The sequence below is a fragment of the Brassica napus genome, chromosome C7, assembly GCF_020379485.1.
Source record: "Brassica napus cultivar Da-Ae chromosome C7, Da-Ae, whole genome shotgun sequence".
Classification (NCBI taxonomy): domain Eukaryota; kingdom Viridiplantae; phylum Streptophyta; class Magnoliopsida; order Brassicales; family Brassicaceae; genus Brassica; species Brassica napus.
Window position 1 is genome coordinate 38,537,520 of NC_063450.1, and position 22,743 is coordinate 38,560,262.

A 22,743-nucleotide genomic window follows, 5' to 3' on the forward strand; every position below is an offset into this window, starting at 1 on the left:
AATATACGACGCTGCCGAAGGTGGGGATTCCGCTGGATAAGCAAAGAATGGATACATTTATAATCCTAACTACTTAATATCATATTCGAGAACGATCGTAAGAAAAAAAAGAACCTTTCTTCTATGATGGCCGAAAGACGAATCTAATGGATTTTACGGATATCCCTGCAACTTCCGGCGACCAGAGCATCCTAATCCTCCTTACTCAATCCCCCGCTAATCATCTGCTTATATAGAATGAGAGCCAACCGACGAAGAAGGCAGAGAAAAAAGTGGGAACGTCAACGGTGAAATTACTCCTCGAAACGGATTTGGAGAGAAGAGAAATTGAAGAGGTAAGAGATGGAAGTCGAAAAGTGAAGAACGAAATTAGGTTTCGTCGGCCATCAATTGCAGATTGGACTATATAGCCCACAGATCAGACAGGTCAAAAACAACAGAAGCCCAAACAAAAAACTATTAAATGACGTGGAAGAATGCTGCTCCACCATTGGCTGATTTTATAGTCCGAGCTGGACAGCTTAAAAGGGCTTATTATTGCCCTTTTAGTATAGGTTAGATGAGAGAAATACAAATAGGTGGAAAATGGAGGAAAAGTAAATAGAGTAAATATGTTTACTCTTAGATAGGAGAGAGTAAATATGTATCTATGTTTTACTCTATTTAAATAGTAATTAGAAGAAAAGCATGAATAAATATTTTCACTTGAAAAAAAAAAAAATATTTTCACTTGATTGGTAGTTTTGTAGAATAACCAAGAGTAAAACATTTTTCATCTACATTTTTACTCCAGAAGTGACATTCAGTCACATCCTTTATGTAAGAGAGCCACTATAATACCTGTAGTTCCTTAGAGCATCATTATCCTAGAGACCCTTTTTAGGATCTCTTATTTTTTTTTAATACTTTTTAATTGTAAAAATGAATTAAAAGACTAAACTAAGAGACCAGAAAATTTACGTGCTCCATTGCAAGTCTCTTATTTAAGAGTTCTTAAAAAAAGAAATTTAATTAAACACCAAATTTTTTTGATTTTATTATTAAACTTAAACTTTTTCTTAAAACATATTACGAGATAACATTTTAAACATTGATTTTAAAATAAAAATATAAAAAATAAAAACAAAGAATTTGTTTGATGACTTTGTGAGAAGAATGAAAATTGTTTTGTGATTAAATAGAACTTGTGCATGATTGTGAGAATGAGAGAAGAAAAAACTTGTTTGATGAGTGAATGACTTTGTCTATAAAATGACCAAGCTAAATAAACACATATATATATATAGAACAACACAACAACAATACTAAACTTAGAAATGGGAGAGAGTAACCACAAATACAGAGACACATACAATGGATCATTGTAACGTTTCCTATATATGGGACAACCTCTCAATATGAAGAGACAGAACCAAACCTAAAACCACAAACACAGAGAGATATAACCAATAATTGTAGCTTTCCTATGAGACAGCCTCTCAGTATGAAAAAAACTTCTAAAGGGCACAGTTTTATTTACACTAACTTCCATTTTAATCTATCTAAAACTCAGAAACAAACATAAGAAGCTACAACTTCATATCAGCAGTTGAAGCTAGCTTATAACTCACTACAACATTGTAGCCCAAAGCTAGCAATCCTCCAAGTGTCATCCGACCAACCTGCTAGACAATAGCAACCAAGTCACACAGAGAAGCGTTGTGAGGAATATCTTTAAAAAAGATATGTTCAAGCTGGCTGCCACTAGGACCATAGCCATGATGCTTTTCAGCAGAGACTATCAGAAATTAACAAAATCAAGGAAAAATAGTGCACCAGAAACCATAAACATTGTAATTATAACAGAGTTTGGATAAATCCCTTCTTGACTTATCATCATCCTAAACAACCCCAATGCTTCCCACTGCCTTTTGTTGTGAGCCAATCCAGCAATCATCGCCCCCCAAGAAACTATATCCTTCTCTTTAATCTCATCAAACACTCTACGCGCAAGCCCTACTTTACCACATTTAAAATACATATCAACAACCGAAGTCTTGAGAAACTCACTACTAAACAAACCGTTCTTAACCGCAAGAGCATGCGTCTTCAACCCTTGCCTCAAAGCAGACGCGCCAGCAAAGCTCTTAAACACGTTAGACAAACTATAAACATTCAAATCAACCCCTTGCTCTCTTATCTCAGTAAACGTAGAGAGAACATTCCCATACCTCCTCTTCCCGGATATCACCGTCCCTCTAAGCAACGCGTTCCATGAATAAACATTCGAGCTAGAACTTTCGTCGAACACCTTCTGCGCATCCTCAATCGAACCGCAAGCAGTGTACATATGAACAAGCTTCGTCCCAAGGAACTAGCTTTTCTCTAACCCGTTAATCCGTATGTGAACGTGGACCTGCTTGCCGTGAACGAGCGACTTCCGGCGAACACAGGCGGCTAAAAGCGCGGAGAAAGTCGTCGCGTTTACGGGGATCCCTCTCTGTTCGAGGTAGTCTAGGATGGTGAGAGCGTAACATCTCGTCGGAGAAGCGGTTCTCCGAGTAACTGGGAAGCGGGACCGTCTCACGCACATGTTCACAGTCGCCGATCGGAAGGAAAGCAAATGTGCGCGACTGAAAGAGAGCTGGTGTATCGCCGGCGAACGGAATCCGGTGGAAACGGCGGAGGAGGACGTCGACGCGTGGAGGCATCTGAGTCGTGTAGTAGCCATGAAAATCGTATCGGCGACTTCAACGTTTTGGTTTTGGTGGCTGCACCAAATTAAGAAACGTCTGGCGGGCTTGACACCCCCGTCATGAGAAGTAGGAATCTGGATTTGGTGGCTGTGGTGTCAAAGGAGGAGGGAGCATGCTCTCTCAATCTTATTTTCCTCGACCTAAATTTCTCTTTGTTATGTAATTTGTGTATTTTGCTTAGTCAAGTCACTTGTAGTTCATGTTTCTCCGGTGAATCGGAAAATGCTGTTGTTCGATGATCTTCTGGGATGAAAATTATAATATATATTTATTATTTAAAAAAAAAAAAAAAAACGTCTCCTATTCAAGAAAAATAATAACAGTCTCTTGTTTTAATAGCTATTTTTCTTTTTCTTTTTAATCTTAACCATGCTAAGAGACTCAATAAAAACTTGGAATAATGATGCTCTAGAGCGTGATTATTGGACGGTTCTTAGGCGGAATTCTTATATTCCGCTAAGAACCCCACCCTAAGAACCCCCAATAATCGTTTTCTTACTACTAAAAATTGGATATATAACTGATTTACTATTAATAATTTTAATATAATCTAATTAATGATTAAATTTTAAATAAAAAATAAAGGGAACTAATCATATACGAAGATAGTATCTCCATCTTTTTTGTTGGAGTTCTCCTCCAAGCAGCACTTCGTTTTCTGACAAGTTATGATCTGAATAATATCAGCTTAATATTCACGGACCATAAGGTCGAGTAGGGATGTCAAAATGAGCTACCTAGCTACCATAAGGTCGAGTAGGGATGTCAAAATGAGCTAGCTTCAGCTCAGTTCATAGTGAGCTCAGATCTTTCATGAGCTAACTCATCTCATGTAAACTCGAACTTAGATCATCTAGATCATGAGTTAAACGAGTTAACTCACAATCTAATAAAAAAAATAATTATCATAAAATAAATATTAAACTGAGGTTTATTAAGTTTTATAATATTAAAAGTATGATTTCTATATTATTTATCTATGTTTTATAAAATTTAAATTTTTTTAAAAATAAATTAAATTCCTAAATTATCTCTTAAGAATATTTTGTTTTACATATAAATTTAAAGATATTATGAGATAATGAGCATATAAAAATTTCTTTTACATTTTCTATATATATCTAATTTTTTTTTGTTTTATTAAATTTTAATTTTAGAAGATAAATATGATTAATATATAAATTATCTTTTTTTTACATAAGAAAAATAGAAGCTTCCAATATATACATATAATTTTAAGTATAAAAATAACATGTTCACTAAAGATTGTTCATATAACTTGTGATCTAATTTAAATCGCTCATTAAACTCATTTATTAAATGAGCCTAAAAAATAGAACTCGTGCTCTTGAAAAATTGAGCTGAGATAAGCTATCTCATGAGTTATAACTCATTTTGACACCCCTAAGGTCAAGTATATATACAAGTAGGAGAATCCTAAATGTAATGAGATAAGGAAATACAATAACCCGTATATATCGGTTTAGGAAACATAACATATTCCAATGCCCCCCTTAAGTTGGAGCATGAAAATTTAAAATGCCCAACTTGAATATGAAATTCTCAAATTCCTTTCTTCCTAATGCCTTCGTTAAAATGTCAGCCATTTGATCCTTTGTAGACACATGGTATGGCTTGATCACTCCTTTAGGATTCTCATCACGAACTGAGTGACAATCAACTTCAATATGTTTCGTACGCTCATGAAAAACATGATTCAAACTGATATGAATTGCAGGCTTGCTATCACTTTGTATCGTCATCAGCCATTTATGATCAAATCATATCTCGAGTAGTAACGCTCTTACCCACTTCAGTTCGCGTCTAACCTCATGCATAGCTCGATATTCAACCTCCGCTGATGAACATGAGACAGTGTCTTGCTTCCTAGTTTGCCATGAGATAGGAGAAGAGCCAAGTTGTATGATCCATCCAGTAAGTGATCGCCTTGTCAGGGGACACGCAGCCCAATCCGAGTCACACCCAGTAAAATGAAGAGATGGTTCAGTTTCAAGAGTATACCTTGAGCCATGGTTCCTTTTAGATATCGAACAACTTTTAAAGCTGCAAGCCAGTGTTCTTGAAGAGGACAATGCATAAACTGGGACAAGATATGTATTGCATAAGTAAGATCAGGTCTTGTTGCAGCAAGATAGATGAGACGTTCTACCAGACGTTGGTAACTCTCTGGATCCGCAAGTAGAGGACCAAAAGCAAGACTCAACCGATGGTTCTGATTAATGGGTGATCCAACCGGATTACACCCGAGGAGACCCACCTCTGAAACAATATCAATGGCACACTTCCGTTGACACAGATATATACCTTTGGGACTCCTGGAGACTTCTAGTCCAAGAAGTTTTTAGAACCCCTAGATCCTTCATGTGAAAACAAGTTGACAAGTAGTCTTTGAACTCTTGGATTTTCGATGGAGAGTTTCCAGATATGATTAAGTCATCCACATACACCAGAACCCATAACGATGCTCCTTTCTTCGAGTAAACAAACAGAGAATAGTCTGACTTCGTCTGAGAAAATCCATATGTACGTAGAGCGTCAGCGAGTTTAGAAAACCAACATCAAGGCGATTGTTTGAGCCCATAAAGTGATTTTCATAAATGACATACTCTTGCTTCATTAGGAGAGCCAAAAACTTGAGGTAACTTCATATATACTTCCTCATCCTAATCGCCATGGAGGAAAGCATTATGTACATCCATCTGATGCACTTCATGATTCATTTTAGCTGCAAAATCCAAGAACAATCGAACCGTAGTCATTTTAGCTACCGGTGAGAAGGTTTCAGTATAATCCAATCCTTCTGTTTATGATTCCCTAAGACCACCAGTCTGGCTTTATATCTTTCAAGTGTTCCATCAGCTCAAAATTTTATCGTAAACACCCATTTACTACCCAAAGCTTTCTTTCTCGGTGGTAAGAACTCAAGATCCCAAGTGTGCTGATCTTCTAAAGTTCAAATTTCAATTCCTGGTGCATCGCGCCAGACCTTATCTTTCTAGCATCATTGAATGTCTCGGTTCAGCTTGAGCTATTAAAGCCATCAGAAAATTTTGGTGTTTTCCCGAAATATTAGCTCATGATAAGTAATCAAAGATAGGATAAACTGGACCTGAGAGATTCTGTGGAGATGACGAGGGTGAAACGAGAGAGGGAGAAGAGATGTGTACTGTATTAGCAACATAAGCTTTTAGAGAGTTGAAGGTTTCTTAACTCGATGACCTCTGCCAAGTATTTTTCTGAAACTTGTACATTTTATGTATTTCCAGTAGTAATAGGTATGGCTGGAGCAGGCGCAGGATGCTCAAACTCCACCTCGGAACCAGCATCATTGTCTACATGAGGCAGAACAAGAGACGAGATCAGAGGATACGTAGTACTCGTCTGAAATGGGAATATTTTCTCCTGAAAGACCACATCTCTTGACGTAAATACTACCTTGCGTTCTAAGTCGTATAATTTCCAACCCTTCTTTCCGTATGGGTAGTCTAAGAACACACATCGATGACTGCGAGAACTGAACTTATCACCTTTGTGATCAAGGTTGTGCGCAAACGCTAGACATCCAAAAATGCGCAAGTGTTTGTACGAAGGAGTCGTTCCGTACAATATTTCAAACATAGTTTTATTATCCAGTAGAGAAGAAGGAGTTTTATTTATGAGATGACCATCTGCAAGAATACACTCACCCTAGTATTTAATAGGGAGATGAGCTTGAAATTGCAATGCTCTTGCTATGTTAAGGATATGTATGTGCTTGCGTTCAGTATGACCATTCTGCTGAGGCGTATGGACACATGACGTTTCATGTATGATCCCATGTTCTTGAAAGTAACTCATTATCACTTCGTATTGTCTTAACGTTTATGGAAAATTGACGTTCGATCATGGAGAAGAATTCATGCAAATGCTGAGATTTTTTGCTTTATCTGGTAGGAGATATAACCAAACTGCACGTGAATAATCGTCAACAATAGTAAAAAAATAATGAGATCCACAGAATACAGTAGTACGATAAGGCCCTCATAAGTCACAATGAATCAAATCAAAAATTGCATTCACTTTATTAGAACTTTCTGAAAAAATCTGTCGAGTCTGTTTCGCTCGTAAACACACATCACAATTCTGAAATAAGATATCACTATCACTAGATAAGCTATGTAAACCCGGGACCAGGCTGGTAACACGCAGAGATGGATGGTACATGCGACTATGCCACAAAGTAAGATCATCGCCACAATTTTGTATGTAGAGCCATTGGAACTTCAATTCCCCGAAACCAGTACAGAGTCTCTCTCTCTCGTTAACCCACTCCAATCAGCATCCTCGAAGTGCGGTCCTGAAAAATCAAAAGTTTATCCGTTACTTGACCGACCAGAGGGTTATCGGTGACGAACTGACCAAAGGAATCAGGTTTGTATGAAAACCAGAAGTCAAATAAACATTCATAAGAGATAAATGTAAAGTAAGTCGAATAGTGCCATGTTTTTGTAGAGAGAACACTCGACCCAGCAGGTAATACAACCGAGATTGGATCAATGTCCTTAATCTCTTCAAGAAGATCGAATCTTCCTGTTATATGGTGTGTGGCTCCAATATCTAAAATCCAAGAAACATCATCCTTACCACTTAAATGATCAGTAGGCTGGGTGCTGTTGATAACACGTTTTATGAGCTGCCATTGCTCATCAGTAATCCCGCGTATACCTTGACGTTCATTGTCAGTAATTGCTAAGTTGAAACCAGCAGACGCCGAATTGGCGTTAACAATTTGAGTAGAGTTCGTGCGAGGTGCATTGCCACGACCGCGGCCCATTGGAGCATTCTTGTTACGCGTCTTATCATCATACCAATCAGGATATCCTACCACCCTGAAGCATGCTGATTCCTCGTTTCCCTTACGTCCAAAGATGGTGCACTGACGTGACCAGTTACGGTTTCCTGGCCCAGTTCGAGCTTAAAACCATTGATTCCACTTTGTCTTGATACATTCTTGAGTATGAAGGAGTATTTGGAGGGTAATGAGACAGTTGCACATGTGAAGCGGAGCTCATAACAGCAGCTTCCTAATTGATTGCAACTCGGATTGTCTCGTTCTGAAGGACAGTTTGATAGACACTGTCGAGGTCATGTAAAGGTGAGATCGCGCAGATTTGAGACATAATAACTCCATGAGCAGAGTCATCAAGCCCTGGTAAGAAGTCATGAACACACAATGTCTCAGCCTCTTTTTCATGTGATGTGTTGAGATCGCATGTACATCTTCCACATTCGCAGCGTTTTATGTTTAGACATTCTGCGATACTATCCATAGCTTAGTTAATTTGCCAAAATACTCATCCACTGTTGACCCATTATGTTTACATGTTGCAATAGAGTTACAGAGTTGTTCAAGACGAGCTCCACTCTTGATGGATAAACGCTTTTTTGATGATGTCCCATAGGTCTTTAGCCACTTATCGAGTCGAGATAGGTAAACGAAGCTTGGGATTTATGGTTTGCTTAATCCAACCAACAAGGAGATGATTGTTGGCGGTCCAATCCTCAAGATAATCAGAATCAGCAGCCGACTTTGGTATGGTACCATCAAGAAAACCAAACTTTTTACTTGAACTGATAGCCATTCACAGGTTGATAGCCCATTCCTCGTAGTTGTTCCCATTGAGAAGGGGGTGACAAATCACATCTCCTGGATTGTCTCTGGAGGTTAGATTGTACGGAGAGATACTCTACCGCTTAGGTTCTTCTACTTCAGGTGCCATATCAAAGTTTTAGAAGAGATAGAAGAGGCCAAGATGCTTTATGTGAAGATGATATGAAATAATCTGTTTTTGTGAAGAAAAAACAGAGAACGTAAAAAAGCAGAGAGCCTTGAAGAAGAAGAAAATTATTTAGGATTTTAGATTGCTTATCTGATACCATGACAAGTTATATGATCTGAATAATATCAATTTAATATTCACTGACCATAACGTCGGAGTATATATACAAGTAGGAGGATCATAAACCTAATGAGATAAATACAATAACCCGTATATATCAGGTTAGGAAACATAACATATTCTAATAGATTCTAATATTTTCTCTGTCCCATTTTCTTAATTATTTAATATTTCTTCTAACATGTAAATTCTCTAGAACCCTACAAGAAGGTTGCTCTTACATTTTAAAAAGGGATCTGGAAGAAGATTAAAAAAGATGAACGGTTTAGAATCAAATCAGCTGGTATCTCTATGTATTCTTAACACATAGTTTAGAAGCACACAATATATATGTTACATGTTTTCAAAAAAAAAAAAAAATACATGTTACATGTCATTATCAAATGATGTTGAAAACATAAGCTCCGTATATATATTCCTAAAAACAATCTTTTCTTTTCACTAAATAAAATTTTATTTTAATTAAAAATGGGTTTCTAAACCTACAAGACATATGGCTTTTTTATTACGTCTCATCAAACGAATGTGATATTTTATTTTGCACTGAGATTCAATAAATCATTGCTAAAATTAACAATGGTATAATCTCATCCGTAGATAGACTGCAGACTTATATGAGTTAGAAGTGGCTCATGTGCCTATGTTGCACCCACAATATTCAAAGAGCCCAAGTTCGATTACCCACCTATAACCTAGGTTCTAAGATTTACTTAGAACCTAGGTTATTTGTTCATCCTTGCGAACCCACGTGATTAAGGACCTAGGTTATTTAATTTAGGACCTAGTTCATAACCTAGATGATAACCCCTATCTAAGTTTTCCCCACAATTATTTGTTCATCCTTTTGTGGAAGCACCGTGGTGTCTGGGGTTCGAATCCCAAGCGATGCAGAGAATAACCAGACAAAAAAAAGATAGACCCCAAACTCTACATATATGTGGAAATCATTGAACAGAGAATCTGAAACTGATATAGTCTTACTACTTGCTGATCATTTTCCAGTTGTCGTGACTTCTCAAAATCAGTTTGCTTGCATGCAGCTACAAAGCATTAACTGTTTTGTTAACTCGCAGTTACGATATTCTTCTGTCTTTTCCTTTTTAAGTTAAATTGTTTTTAATTAGGTTTTGTTTTAGTTTATTGGCTTATGTTCATGTTTCTTTGTGAGTTGATTTCCTCATGACTATGTCGCTTGTTGTTTCTTTTGTAGAGTTGTGTGATGATGTTTGCGTGCTTATGCTTTTCTTTGAAAGTAGGACGATGGACTTGTTATTTTTGGATTTGCCCATCTTCCATGTTTGTTCCCATTGAAGGCGTCATTAACAGCAACCGTTGTGCCCATTGAAGGCGTCATTAACAGCAACCATGCACCTCTGCTCAGGCTTAACATCTCTTTCATTATGTCAGACTCTGTGATTCATGGAAAATGTATGAAAGCCAGTTGACCAATTTCTCTGTCTGAATGTTAAACTTAAGCATGAAACTGCCTCACGATATGTCAGTTTGGTTCGAACTCAATTGATCGTCGAATCTAGTCAACACATTCACCATAGTTAATTTCATTTGCTACAGCAACTAAAGATTTTGTAATAGTTTTATAGCCAGAACTTGAAAATATTTATATAAACATGTGGGGTGGAATAAGTAGTAATATGCTTTTATTTATTAACTAATTTGAAAACATATAAAACAGAAAATTAGACAGAAGCATGTAATGTTTAAAAAAAAAGAAGTAAACGAAGCTTTCGAGAGATAGGAGGGTCCTGAGTTCCCTTTCACTTGAACAACTACTCTTTGCGTACCTTCTTGAGTGCGCGTAGCCAGGTTAATAGGAATGGGGGCAAGTGCACCCATAGTTTTATTAATATGTAATTTTTTATGTATAGAATTATTAAAACTTAGCTGGATGAGATGGTAAAAATTGGGCTGTGCACCCATAATAATCTTAGTTCGATTCTTCCTTGTGTCATCTTTTTAGTTTTATAACAACAATGCACCCAGTTGAATTTTGTTCTAGCTAGATTCGCCACTGGCGCTCTCCATTACTGGCAGCAGGTGTTCCTCTGCAGTGCTCCTACCACCAGTTGGTTGGACAGCTGCTGTTGCATCCAGTGGACCCGTCGGGTTCAAGGGGATGGCGTCACTTCCGGTGGTCTGGTCAGCAGCACTTGACTCGTCTCCATGAGAGGTGGTTTAGAAGATACATGTGCCACCATGTATATTGTCACCTAGGTTGTTGTTCCCGTACCCAGGGGCGAAGCTAGTAAAGAGAGAGAGGGTGCACATGCACTGTGTGCACCCATGTGCACCCAGTCAAAAAATAGGGTGTTCCTCAACCTAATTTTATTGTCATTGGTAAATTTGCACTGTGTGCACCTAGTTAAAAATCAGTTTGGATTCGCTACTGCCCGTACCCGAAGAATAAAATGTTACACTTGAGCTCTGTAAACCATATTTTATACAATACAAATGAAAGAAATTTATCTATATAGTTGTATTGATATCTGTGGACATTTAGAAGATTAATGGAAAAATCGCATAAAAATCTTTCAAGGTGGTAGCCCCTACACCTTAAACCCCGAGGATATTTCAGAAACACTTTAAACCTCCAAAGTGACACTTGTATCAAAACAAACCTTTAATTTGGCTTACTTGTACATCAAATCAAAAAAGTTACCGGTACTGTTCAAAACTGATGATGTGTCGGTTTTCTTTATTCAATTTTCTTTTAAGTATTTTATTAGCAAAATAAATATAAAAATACAAAAAATATAAAAATTCATAAAAAATTCAAAACAAATCATAAAAATTACTAAAAATTCTCCAAAATTTTTAAAATTATTTTATTGATAAAATACATATAAAATACAGAAAATATAAAAAATCATAAAAATTTATAACAAATCATAAAAATCACTAAAATTTACAAAAATAAAAATTAACCAAAATATTAAATTATTTTATTAATAAAATAAATAGAAAAAAATACAGAAAATATGAAGTTCATAAAAAAATTAAAAAAAAATCATAAAAAATCATAAAAATCAAAAATTCACAAAATATTTAAATCATTTTATTTATACAATAAATATAAAAGTACAGAAAATATAAAAAAATCATAAAAATTCAAAAAAAAAAATCGTAAAAAGACATTAAAATTCACAAAAATCAAAAAATTCACAAAAAAATATTTATATTATTTGCTTGATTTGGTTCACAAGAATCGTTTGAAGATAATAATTTTTTCTAATCTGAATTAGAGTAATCACAATGGAGACTGACTGCTATTTTGGATTTTTTTATCTGTTATGTTCTATGTGTGTGTTGGTTGGATTTGGGAAAGTTCAAAATTGTTAAGGGAAGAATGGATACTAATGATAGCTTATATTTTCTGTATATTATACTGGTTTTATTAATAAAATAATATAAATATTTGTTGTGAATATTTTATTTTTGTAAATTTTTATGAATTTTATGATTTGTTTTGAAATTTTATAATTTTTTTATATTGTTATATTTTCTTTGTTTTATATTTATTTTATTAATAAAATATTTATTTATTTTTTGGTGAATTTTTTGATTTAAAAAAAAAAATCTAGTGACTTTTATGATTTGTTTTGAATTTTTTTTATATGAATTTTCATATTTTCTGTATTTTATATTTATTTTATTAATAAAATAATTTTAATTTTTTTTGGTGATTTTATTTTTTTGTGATTTTATAGTGATTTTTATGATTTTGATTTTTTTATGAATTTTCATATTTTATGTATTTTTATATTAATTTTACTAATAAAATAATTTAAAAAAACGACACGTCATCGGTTCTGAACAATACTGGTAACCATTTTGACTTGATGTACAAGTAAGCCAGATTGAAGGTTTGTTTTGATACAAATGTCACTTTAGAGGTTTAAAATATTTGTGAAATACTCTCAGGGTTTAAAACGTAAGAAACTGTCATATTAAGGATTTTTTATGCTATTTCCTGAAGATTAATGCTCTCAGATATGATGAACGGCACAATCTATGGTATAAGTATAACTCTGAACTTCCACGACCAAAAACTTTTCTTTTCCTCTTGTTAAATTAAAAAAAAAAAACAATACTTCTACACAAACAACCCGCAAATCTTTCAAGACCATTAAATCCTTCGTTCTACTGTTTATAACATCTAGTATTAAGATTAATCCTTGACTACATATGACTACTTACCCTATAATGGTCACACTAAACACTATAAAAACACCTCGTGAAGAGCAAATGCTACGTTTGATTGACTGTTACAAAGACAATTGTATTAACTTAAACTAAAACATTCATTACCCAGACATTTGTTTCTGTAGCATTATTATCTCGTGAAGAGCTCCCTCCTAGAATAGATGTTTGAAAGTGTTCAGCCGATGCACAGTGATGGAACCTTGGAGGAGCGTAGACCGTGAAGAGGTATAGACATGAAGAGAGTGAATAAAAATAGAATCAGCAAAATAAAATTGAAGATATAGGCAAGAGAATACAAGAAGAGAACCTTTTCATCAAGCAGGAGCATATCAATCCCCATGAGACCGCCTTTCTTTACAACGTGTCACCATCAACAGAGGGAAACACCGAATTTCAAATCAGCAAACAGGATATGGGATGTCAACATTATTGCAGGTTGTGGCTGTAAGGAAGTAAAAAATAAGGATTTGGGTGAAGCACTGAGACGTGAATGGCTCATTATTTTCTAGATCAATAGGCCGTAAAATTTGGGTTTAGAAAGAGCTTGGTGAATGGAAAATTAAAGTCGGACACAGTAGTGGGAGGAGTAGAGGAAGGACTTTAATGGCGAGTTTTAATCATCGGCTTTACTTAGCGGGCTGCTTAGTTAGTTAATGACCAAGTAGGCTTTGGAAAATTTTAAATAAGCTAAATGGCCCAGTTCAGCAGTCTTACTAGCAGACGAAAATTCAAGCGGTGAGTAGAGTGGCATGATTTGCACATTCCTTTCTGATAATGTGCTTAATGTTCTCTTGGTGATCAACATTGTCCGCACTTTAATCAAAAGGCATAACAAAGATTCATAAGGTTCAAAGAAGTCGACAATAAGTTTGAGAGTAATAGAGCTTATCTACAACGCACAGACGCCACCATGAGACTCTAAGGAGCCATTATTCAGAGTTATCACATAATCTTACTGACAGTTTAAGATAAAACTGCAAGGATCTTAAATTTTTCCAATATACAGTATATAATCATACAGACACCTAGACTTACCATACATTTTCGTAGTTACTAGCTAGAGACATTTTTATTTAAAACTTCTTCAGTGAACGCGAACTGGGACCAGCTTGAGAGGCACTTTCTTGACGATTGTAAGAGTAAGCTCCTTCTTCCACATCGATGTCTCTCTGCGTCATCCCATCAGGGCAACTTCCAGTCAAAGAAGTAAAGCAAGTTCAAGAGTCCCAATTCAACAGTAGCGATCCCCATTGCCATTCCCGGACACATTCTTCGACCAGAGCCAAACGGTAAGAGCTCGAAATGTTGTCCTCTATAATCCACATGGCTGTCGATAAACCTCTCGGGGATAAACTCTTCTGGGTTTGTCCAGAGTTTAGGATCTCGTGCTATCGCCCAAGCATTGATCAAGATCCGTCTCTTTGGAGGAATATCATAGCCTTGGACTTTGATGTGAGCCATTGTTTCCCTTGGAAGCAGAAGAGGAACTGCAGGGTGTAATCTGAATGTCTCCTTGATCACGAGGTTTAAGTAAGGAACTTTACCTATATATCTTCTTCAGTGATTCTCTCTTTGTTGTTGCCAAAGTGGTCACGGATATGGACTTGAAGTTTCTTCATCACTTTAGGGTTTCTTGCGAGTTCTGTCATTGCCCATATCATGGTAAGAGCTCCTGTGTCAAGATTCAGTTTAAAAATAAATATTAAACGTTTCTTTTTATTAAACTTAGTTTACCGTGAGAAATACCTTGATATGATCTAACGTGAGCTTCAAGGCATCATCTTTGCCTTGTTTATGCATTACATCCAACATCAAATCAGTGATATCCCCTTTTGATCTTCCTGGATGCATATGATCATCCATCACGCGTTGTAATAGAGCATCAAGCTTGAAGAAGACATCGTGGAGCCTCTTGTGTTGTCCTGAAAGCCAGTCAACGAGCCATCCAAGTCCCGCGATGGGAAAAAAATCAGAACAAGTTAAACTAGCTTGAGCTGTCTCGGCTTCGAATATAAGCTCGACGACCTTTTCTTTATCAATTAGCTGGCCCTCGTGGAAGCTCTGTCCGAATGCAACTCTAAACACTATACTCGCGGTTAGCCAGAAAAGGGTTTTGCTCAAATCTACTGGAGATTGATCCACCGCAGATTCAGATAGTTTCTGGACTAGCAAGTTACACTCTTCCTCTCTGATATATCCAAAAGATTGAACTTTTTTGAAACAGAACAACTCACGTACCAAGAACTTACGCCGCTCTTTCCACTCTTCACTGTACGGCGTGAAACCGATATCTTTAAAACCCCGAGAGATTAGCTTCGTTCCGACAAGCTTAGGCCTGCTGCAACAGTCTAGGTCATGAGTTTTGAGTACTTCTTCAGCTGCTTCTTTCGATGAGATTACAGTTACAGGGATGAAACCTAAGTGGACAAGCATAACATGTCCCGCTCTTTCGGCTAGACGTTGAAGTGACCTGTGAGGCAACTCTCCAACTTGGTGTAGGCTTCCGATGATCGGAAACTCTGGAGGGCTTGGAGGAAGATTCCATTTAGAGCGTTTGATCTTCTTGCCGACAAAGATCAACGAAGTGAAGGTTACGAGAAAAAGACAGAGCAAAGAGATTTGAGAAGAAAAATGAAATTGATATTGCTCTCTTTTAGTATTTAGATAGTTCCAAGCGGCAAGAAGAAAACAAAATTTTATTGGATTCTACTTCCTAATTTTAGTTAGCTTTATCTGCTCAAACTATTTGCATATATGCGTACTAGACTTTTGACATATGCCCATTTTAAATTAAACGCTAGCTTGAATCTGCGCGCTCGCGCATATATTAATTATTTTATTTTTATGAATGTTATATATTTTAGATGTATTGCTATATAATTAATTGTATTTAAAAAATCAAGATTGAATCGGATAGCATAGTTATTTTTGGTACAAATATTCCGAACCCGTTTCAAATATATTTGACATTTTCAGGTTTTTATACATTAAAACCGAACCATCTAAACCGAGATGACCCAATTCGAAATCCACACATAAATTTGTAATATCAAAGCGAGACTTAATTTTGAACCCAAAAAATCTGACACCTGAAAGAAACAATCCATACCTGAATGGGTACTCGAGTGTCCATGCCTAACTGATTCTATAAACAAATAAAAAAACTTCTTTTTATGTGTTTGGCTAAATTAAGTGAAATATAATTTTTTTTTTAAGTAAAATAGTTATATGGCGTGAAAAATTAAGTGACAATATATATAATACATTTTTATTATTTTGATTTAAGCTATTATTTTGTTCATATAAACTATGTCTTTGAGTTATATGTTTGACTATGTAATTTTTCGCCGATTGAAACAAAAATAAAAATGTTAAAATATACTAAACCGAACTTTTAACCATTTCCAAAAACCGATTATTTTACATTTTGATTTTATAATTGGTACAAAGTTAATGTTGATTAACTAATAAACAAAAATCTGTAAAATTATTATTACGGTAATATAATTAATGATGTGGTGTACTGTGTAATATAATTAATAAATTAGTTAAGATGAATGAAAATAAAAAAAAATAAAAAATGTAATAAATTTGTTGAAAATAATGTTAGTTCTATAAGTGAAATTACTAAAAAGACATTATACTTTTTTTATACTGCTATTCTAATTTTTTTTTTATATTACTATCTATGTTTCCGAACAATACTAAAATATACTTTAATTTTTAATAATATAATTTTTTTTGGGTTTAATAAATTAATTGGCCAGGCTCATTCTTTGTCCTTCCTAGGCTTCTTGTCGTCTCTTCCTCAGAGTGCTGAGATTGACTATCAAGCACGGTTTGATCCTTTCATGAACTCAATCACCACTAATGGAACCTTTGGAGTTAGATTGATCAAGCAGAATTTAGATTAATTTAGATAGATTTAAACCAGTTTTAACTAATATAAAACAGTTTAAATAGATTTGAGTTGCATAAGTCAAATTTTAATAATATTATTTTGGTTATGGCCGATTTGTCGTCTAAGCGGATGCGTAGCCACCTTCACTGACTTTTAGAAAATTGATTTAATAAGAAAGTGGATAAGAGAAGAGCAAGTGTGGTTGTAATTCGTCAATGTGCATGCATATCACACAATCTGAATTTTGTCCTATGTTCCAACTTTCTTTTTCTGTATCATGTGGATAATCTATTGTGAATTGCTAGCTAAGTGAAAAATGAATAAGCTTTATTATACCATTCTTCTTTCGCGAGTTTTCTTTGATTAGATTCCACGTCCCTTTGGTTGAAAGTTGCTCTGAAATTTATCCTCTATGTTTTTCAAAGAGATTTGTCTTGTAAAATATGTCAAGACAAGTAAATTCGATAAATTGAATGTTTTGCTCATTAACGGAACTGAATATCCAGCTGGGAAAGTGCGGATAAAACAAAACTGAAATGACTAAAATCATCTCCAATGATCACTCTATTTTCTTCTTCGAAATAGAATAATTCTATTATAGATTTGAGTTATATTCTAATGGTACTCTATTTTATAGTGAAAAAATGAAAAATAAAATGATGAACAAAAAATAAATAGAATATTATTAGAACATTTTTACTATAAATTCTATATTAAAGTGGAAAATAAAATTTTTTTTGGAGATGCTCTAAATGCGTGGATACACTCGTCTATTTCCACTTGGTAAATGTTAAATGAGTGATCATATTTCTAAAATTCTTTTAAGAAATCCAATGTTTTTGCTTCATAATTTTATATCTTAACTAAAGGTACATGTTATTAAACGAATTTTGCCGTGAATTTAATAGGTTGCTGAAGATTTTTTATAAAAATATACATAAAATATATAACTTCGATAAAAAGAACAACAAATTTATAAATAGTAATTAAAGTTCAGATATTAAATTTTGAAATCAGTGAATTTTACAAAGATCTAAGTCTTTATAAATTTTCAAATTAACTAAAGTACCATAACTGTAGGAGATGGATTACATCCTTCCACAAGGCCCATCGAATAACAAGATATAGTCCGCTAAGCGAGAGACCTATTCGGCTCGGCGAGTAGAGTCGTCGGCTCGGCCCCAGAGTGCTTTTAGCCAACGGCGAAGCCGACCAAAAGTATTCGGCTCGGCGAGTAGAGTCGTCGGCTCGGCCCCAGAGTGCTTTTAGCCAACGGCGAAGCCAACCAAAAGTACTCGGCTCGGAGGAATTCTCTGAAGGCCCATATACTCGGCCTTCTCGAACTAAGGCCCAAAAGCGCACTCGGATTAGGGCATACGAAGACGGAGAGCCTATAAAAGGAGAGGAAGCAACAACAAGAGGGAGGATCGACACTTTACACACACAGACTGAACGGCTAGATCTAGGGTTTTAGTCTCTCGTTATCTCTCACCGCTTTGTACTTTCCGGTTAGCTTCCTGAGCACCGGTTTGTCTCCATAACCTCTTTGTCAATCTTGTAAGCTCTTGGTCAGATGTAATAAAACGTTTTTATTCATTCCACCTTCTAATTTTTTCAATCTAATCGACTCAACCCCATACGAACCATAACACCTTTAATAACTCCACTAGAAAACTGTAAAAACATTAAACCCAACAGGAATTATAAAAAGTAAAGAGAATAAATACATAAAAAAATATAACACATCAAACATCACACAAAAAAAATTCACACAACTTTCTAGGTTTAGTGGACCTAATTAAAATCGTGTCAAGATTTTACAGATTTAGTTTGGTTGGGCAGAAGTGTATGATGACAAAATGCGTTCTTGTCGCTTGAATCGCTTCCACATGTTTTAATGCACCTATAGTTTAAATCGTATTAATGTTTTGTGGTTGTAAGATGAAAGGTTTAGTTTGGTTAGTAAGAAGTACGTGATGACAAAATGCGTTCATGTCGTTTGCACAATATTTTGTTCCACATGTTTAAAGAGTAAAATTGAAAGCCAATGATTTCCAATACGTCCACTCAGGTACAAGCGATACTGTATCTCTTAGAGGATCTAGTGATATGTACAGTTCCGACGATTCAAAAAGACAGACGGACAAGGCCACAAATCGCATACGCAAACATAACATTACAGCAACGGCATAATGTTAATTATTTAAAACATTTTAAAAACTCTCACATAACTCGAATTGGAACAAGCTTAAGAGGTACTTTCTTGACGATAGTAAGAGTACCAGCTGGTTGCTCAAAAAAAAGAAAAGTAAGAGTACCAGCTTCTTCTGTATCAATATCTTCATGTGTAATCCCATCAGGCAAACTCCAATCAAAGAAGTAAAGCAAGTTCAAGAGTCCCAACTCGACAGTAGCCATCCCCATGGGCATACCAGGGCATATCCTTCTACCAGAGCCAAATGGTAAGAGCTCGAAGTATTGTCCTCTATAATCCACAGGGCTATTGATAAACCTCTCTGGGTTAAACTCTTCCGGGTTAGTCCAGAGTTTGGGGTCTCTTCCTATAGCACCAGCGTTGACCAAGATCTGTGTCTTAGGGGGAATATTGTAGCCTTGAGAGCTTTTATGTGAACCATTGTTTCCCTTGGGAGTAAAAGAGGAACTGCATGGTGTAGTCTCACTACAAGAAAACAGCGGTATTCTGACGGACATTCCGACGGAAAATGAAATCCTCGGAATATACCGAGGAATTTCCGAAGAAATTCCGAGGAAAAACAAAATTGGGTTTCCTCGGAATTTCATCGGAATATACCGACGGAATTCCGAAGAAATATCAATCCGTCGGAATATTCCGAGGAAATTCCGAGGAAAAATGTGTTCCTCGGAAAAAACCGATGAATTCCGAGGAAATATTATAGCCGTTGGAGAGCCGTTGGGGGATTTTACAAAATTCCGAGGAAATTCCGACGAACTAGCCTTTTCCGTCGGAATTTCCTCGGTCTGTCGGCAGGATTTAAACTATAAATACAAGCACTCCTCTTCCTCTTCATTCACTCCATATCTTCATCCTCCCTCTTACTCCATAAAAAATATGTCTTCTTCAAATTATTTTCGTTCTTGGATCGATCGACCTCATTTGGATCCGAACACGAGATTGCTTACGGAAGAATACCAACGAGGTATAACCGAATTCATGGGGTTAGGGTGAAAACGAGTGTAGGAATCAGGTAGAGCTCGAAAAATCAAGGGGAATAGAGCCCAAAATTGTTCAAATCAGATGATTATAGAGAGAGAAAAGGGGGGGGGGGGGTCGAATTATAGGGAAATCGGAGGGGATAAGAGTTCTGAGGTTTTGATCCAAAAAGTTCGGGTTTTGCCTTATAATTCTGTTTCCCGCACACGCATCGATCGATATGTTTTTGTACAAACACGGATCGATCGATGCGTTTAAAAAAAACTTACACGATTTTTCGAGGACATTTCGAGGAACGTTTGAGATTCTCGATCGATCGATGGGATAGTCAAATCGATCGATCACATTGTTACGCTTTGGTCCATCTTAGTGATCGATCGATGCGTTTTTGGATATATATACATCGATCGATCCGTTTATAAAAAAACGTACGAGATTTTCTGACGATATTCCGAGGAAAGTTTGAGATTCTCGATCGATCGATGGGATAGTCAAATCGATCGATCACATTATTACGCTTTGGTCCATCTTAGTGATCGATCGATGCGTTTTTGGATATATATACATCGATCGATCCGTTTATAAAAAAACGTACGAGATTTTTCGAGGACATTCCGAGGAACGCTTGAGATTCTCGATCGATCGATGGGATAATCTAATCGATCGATCACATTGTTACGCTTTGGTCCATCTTAGTGATCGATCGATGCGTTTTTGGATATATATACATCGATCGATCCGTTTATAAAAAAAAATTGACGTATTGAAACCCCAAACACTAGTTCCTCGGAATTTCCTCGGAATATTCCGACGGAATTCCGAGGAAGAAGAGGGTTTCCTCGGAATTCCCTCGGAATAATCCGAGGAAATTCCGAGGAAATAGGGTTTTTAAACCGAAAACAACGTTTTGCGGTTTGAATAACACCTATATAACCCTTATTAAGTGTCTTACGTTCATTATGAAGTCAAAAATTTGTTCCTTACCGTATAATTAACACTTTTCCGATTGTATGAACGAAATCCCACAACATAAGAGAAACATTTATACCTTTTAATGAACGGTAAAGGGAATACTTTCAATTAGTTTTGAAATTTGTTATTTTATGGTTTATGCTCATCTATACAAAGAATCCTCAATGGTATGCATTACAATTGTATAAGAAATGAAATACGGCAAAAAAAATTGATGTTTTGAAACCCCAAACACTAGTTCCTCGGTATTTCCTCGGAATATTCCGAGAAAATTCCGACGGATATTTTACTATCCGTCGGAATTTCCTCGGAATATTTTCATTTTACCGGGCAAATATTTCGCGAAAATTGAAATTAGAATTCCGATGGAATTCCGACGGATAATGTCCGTCGGACCCTAGGTTTTATAACCACGAGCCCCTTCTTCTTCCCCATTTCTCTCTTCTTCCTCTGCGCGACTCCTCTCTTCTCTCCGGCGATTTCCCCCTGAAATCCGACGATATCTCCGGCGATCTCCCCCTTCTCTTACACAAATCATGTAAGGACCCTATCCCACTCTCTTAGGTTCTATTTGTTAGGTTTTTGTGTAGTTTTGATAGATTTTTGTTAGGGTGATTGGTTAGGATTGTGATTTGGTTGTATAATAGGTTTAGAATTGTGATTTGGTTGAATAATTTGTTTTGTTGAATTGATTTAGAATTTTTTTATAATTTTTTTGTTTTTTTTTGTATTTATAAAATCGATTTTTGTATATAAAATCAATTTTTGTATTTTACAAAATGATTTTTCTATATAAATTCAATTTTTTGGATTTTACAAAATTTGTTTTGTATATAAATTCGATTTTTTGGACTTTACAAAACATTTTTAATATCTATAAAACTTTTTTTGTGATTAAAAACTATTATTTGGGATTTAAAAATATTTTTAATATATATATATATATATTATTAAAACTATTTTTTGTAATTATTAAACTATTTTTTATTTATTAAAACTATTTTTTGTTTATTAGAACTATTTTTATATATTTATTAAATATTTTTAATATCTATAAATCTTTTTTTGTGATTAAATTATTTGGGATTTAAAAAAAAAAATTAATTTATATATTTCTGTATTTATTAAATATATTTTTTTAATTTACAGGTCTCATGATGATCCGACCCGGCATCGACAGCGTCGTGGTCGTGGTGGTACGGAGAGGCAGTCTCGGGATTCCAGCCATTTTCAGGATTCCCCTTCGCCCCACAGCTCCAACCATACATCTCCCTCTGCTGCACCCGCTCCTGCTCCTCTCGCTCCCGCTGCTGCATCCGCTCCTGCTCCTCCGGGTCCTCCGGGAGTGATGAGTGTTGCGGAGTTGGTTCAACAGCCCGGTCGTGACCATCTTCCGTATCTCACTCCGTATCCACATGGACGGGGTCAAACATGGTAATTAAACAAATTTTTTTCTTTAAATTTGGATTCATTATTAACCGTTTGTTCTTTTTATTAGGTTCAACCGATCCGGGAACGGGATCAGCGCATGGATCAACTGTATGATGTACTCGGCCCTCGACAGGGGACATCCGACTTTCACTCACTTCCCTACCGACAAGCAGGTTCTGTGGTTTCGTCAGTTTGCGGTAAGTCTTCTAATTTTTTACTTATATTTTTAATCTTTAATATAAATTTTCTATTAATTGTGTTTTTTTTTCAGCAAGAGTTCAACTGGAATTCCGATGAGACGCTCTTTATCTATCACCACTTCGTCCATAA

The 22,743-nt window shown here is 35.7% G+C and overlaps 3 protein-coding genes across 4 annotated transcripts in view; 1 reads left to right on the top strand and 2 right to left on the bottom strand.

The window, feature by feature from the left end:
* The window catches only part of LOC125589724, a 75,000-nt gene that overhangs the window by 51,120 nt on the left and 1,137 nt on the right, over positions 1–22,743 (top strand). The gene's annotated exons all lie outside the window — the stretch shown is intronic.
* Positions 13,741–15,725, bottom strand: LOC106410055 (cytochrome P450 71B17-like). Of its 2 annotated transcripts, none has more exons than XM_048762053.1 (2): positions 14,663–15,725; positions 13,741–14,558 (listed from the first exon to the last, which is right to left on the bottom strand). In XM_048762053.1, exons 1-2 carry the CDS (start codon positions 15,347–15,349, stop codon positions 14,535–14,537), a joined length of 711 nt encoding a protein of 236 aa, XP_048618010.1. In that variant the 5' UTR covers positions 15,350–15,725; the 3' UTR covers positions 13,741–14,534. The 2 variants fall into 2 exon arrangements, with proteins under 2 accessions (XP_048618010.1, XP_048618011.1); XM_048762054.1 differs by having other exon boundaries at positions 13,741–14,588; positions 14,663–15,705.
* LOC106408521 (cytochrome P450 71B20-like) lies at positions 17,184–19,600 on the bottom strand. Its single transcript, XM_048762055.1, has one exon. The coding sequence runs from the start codon at positions 19,527–19,529 to the stop codon at positions 19,041–19,043; it is 489 nt and encodes a 162-aa protein (XP_048618012.1). The 5' UTR covers positions 19,530–19,600; the 3' UTR covers positions 17,184–19,040.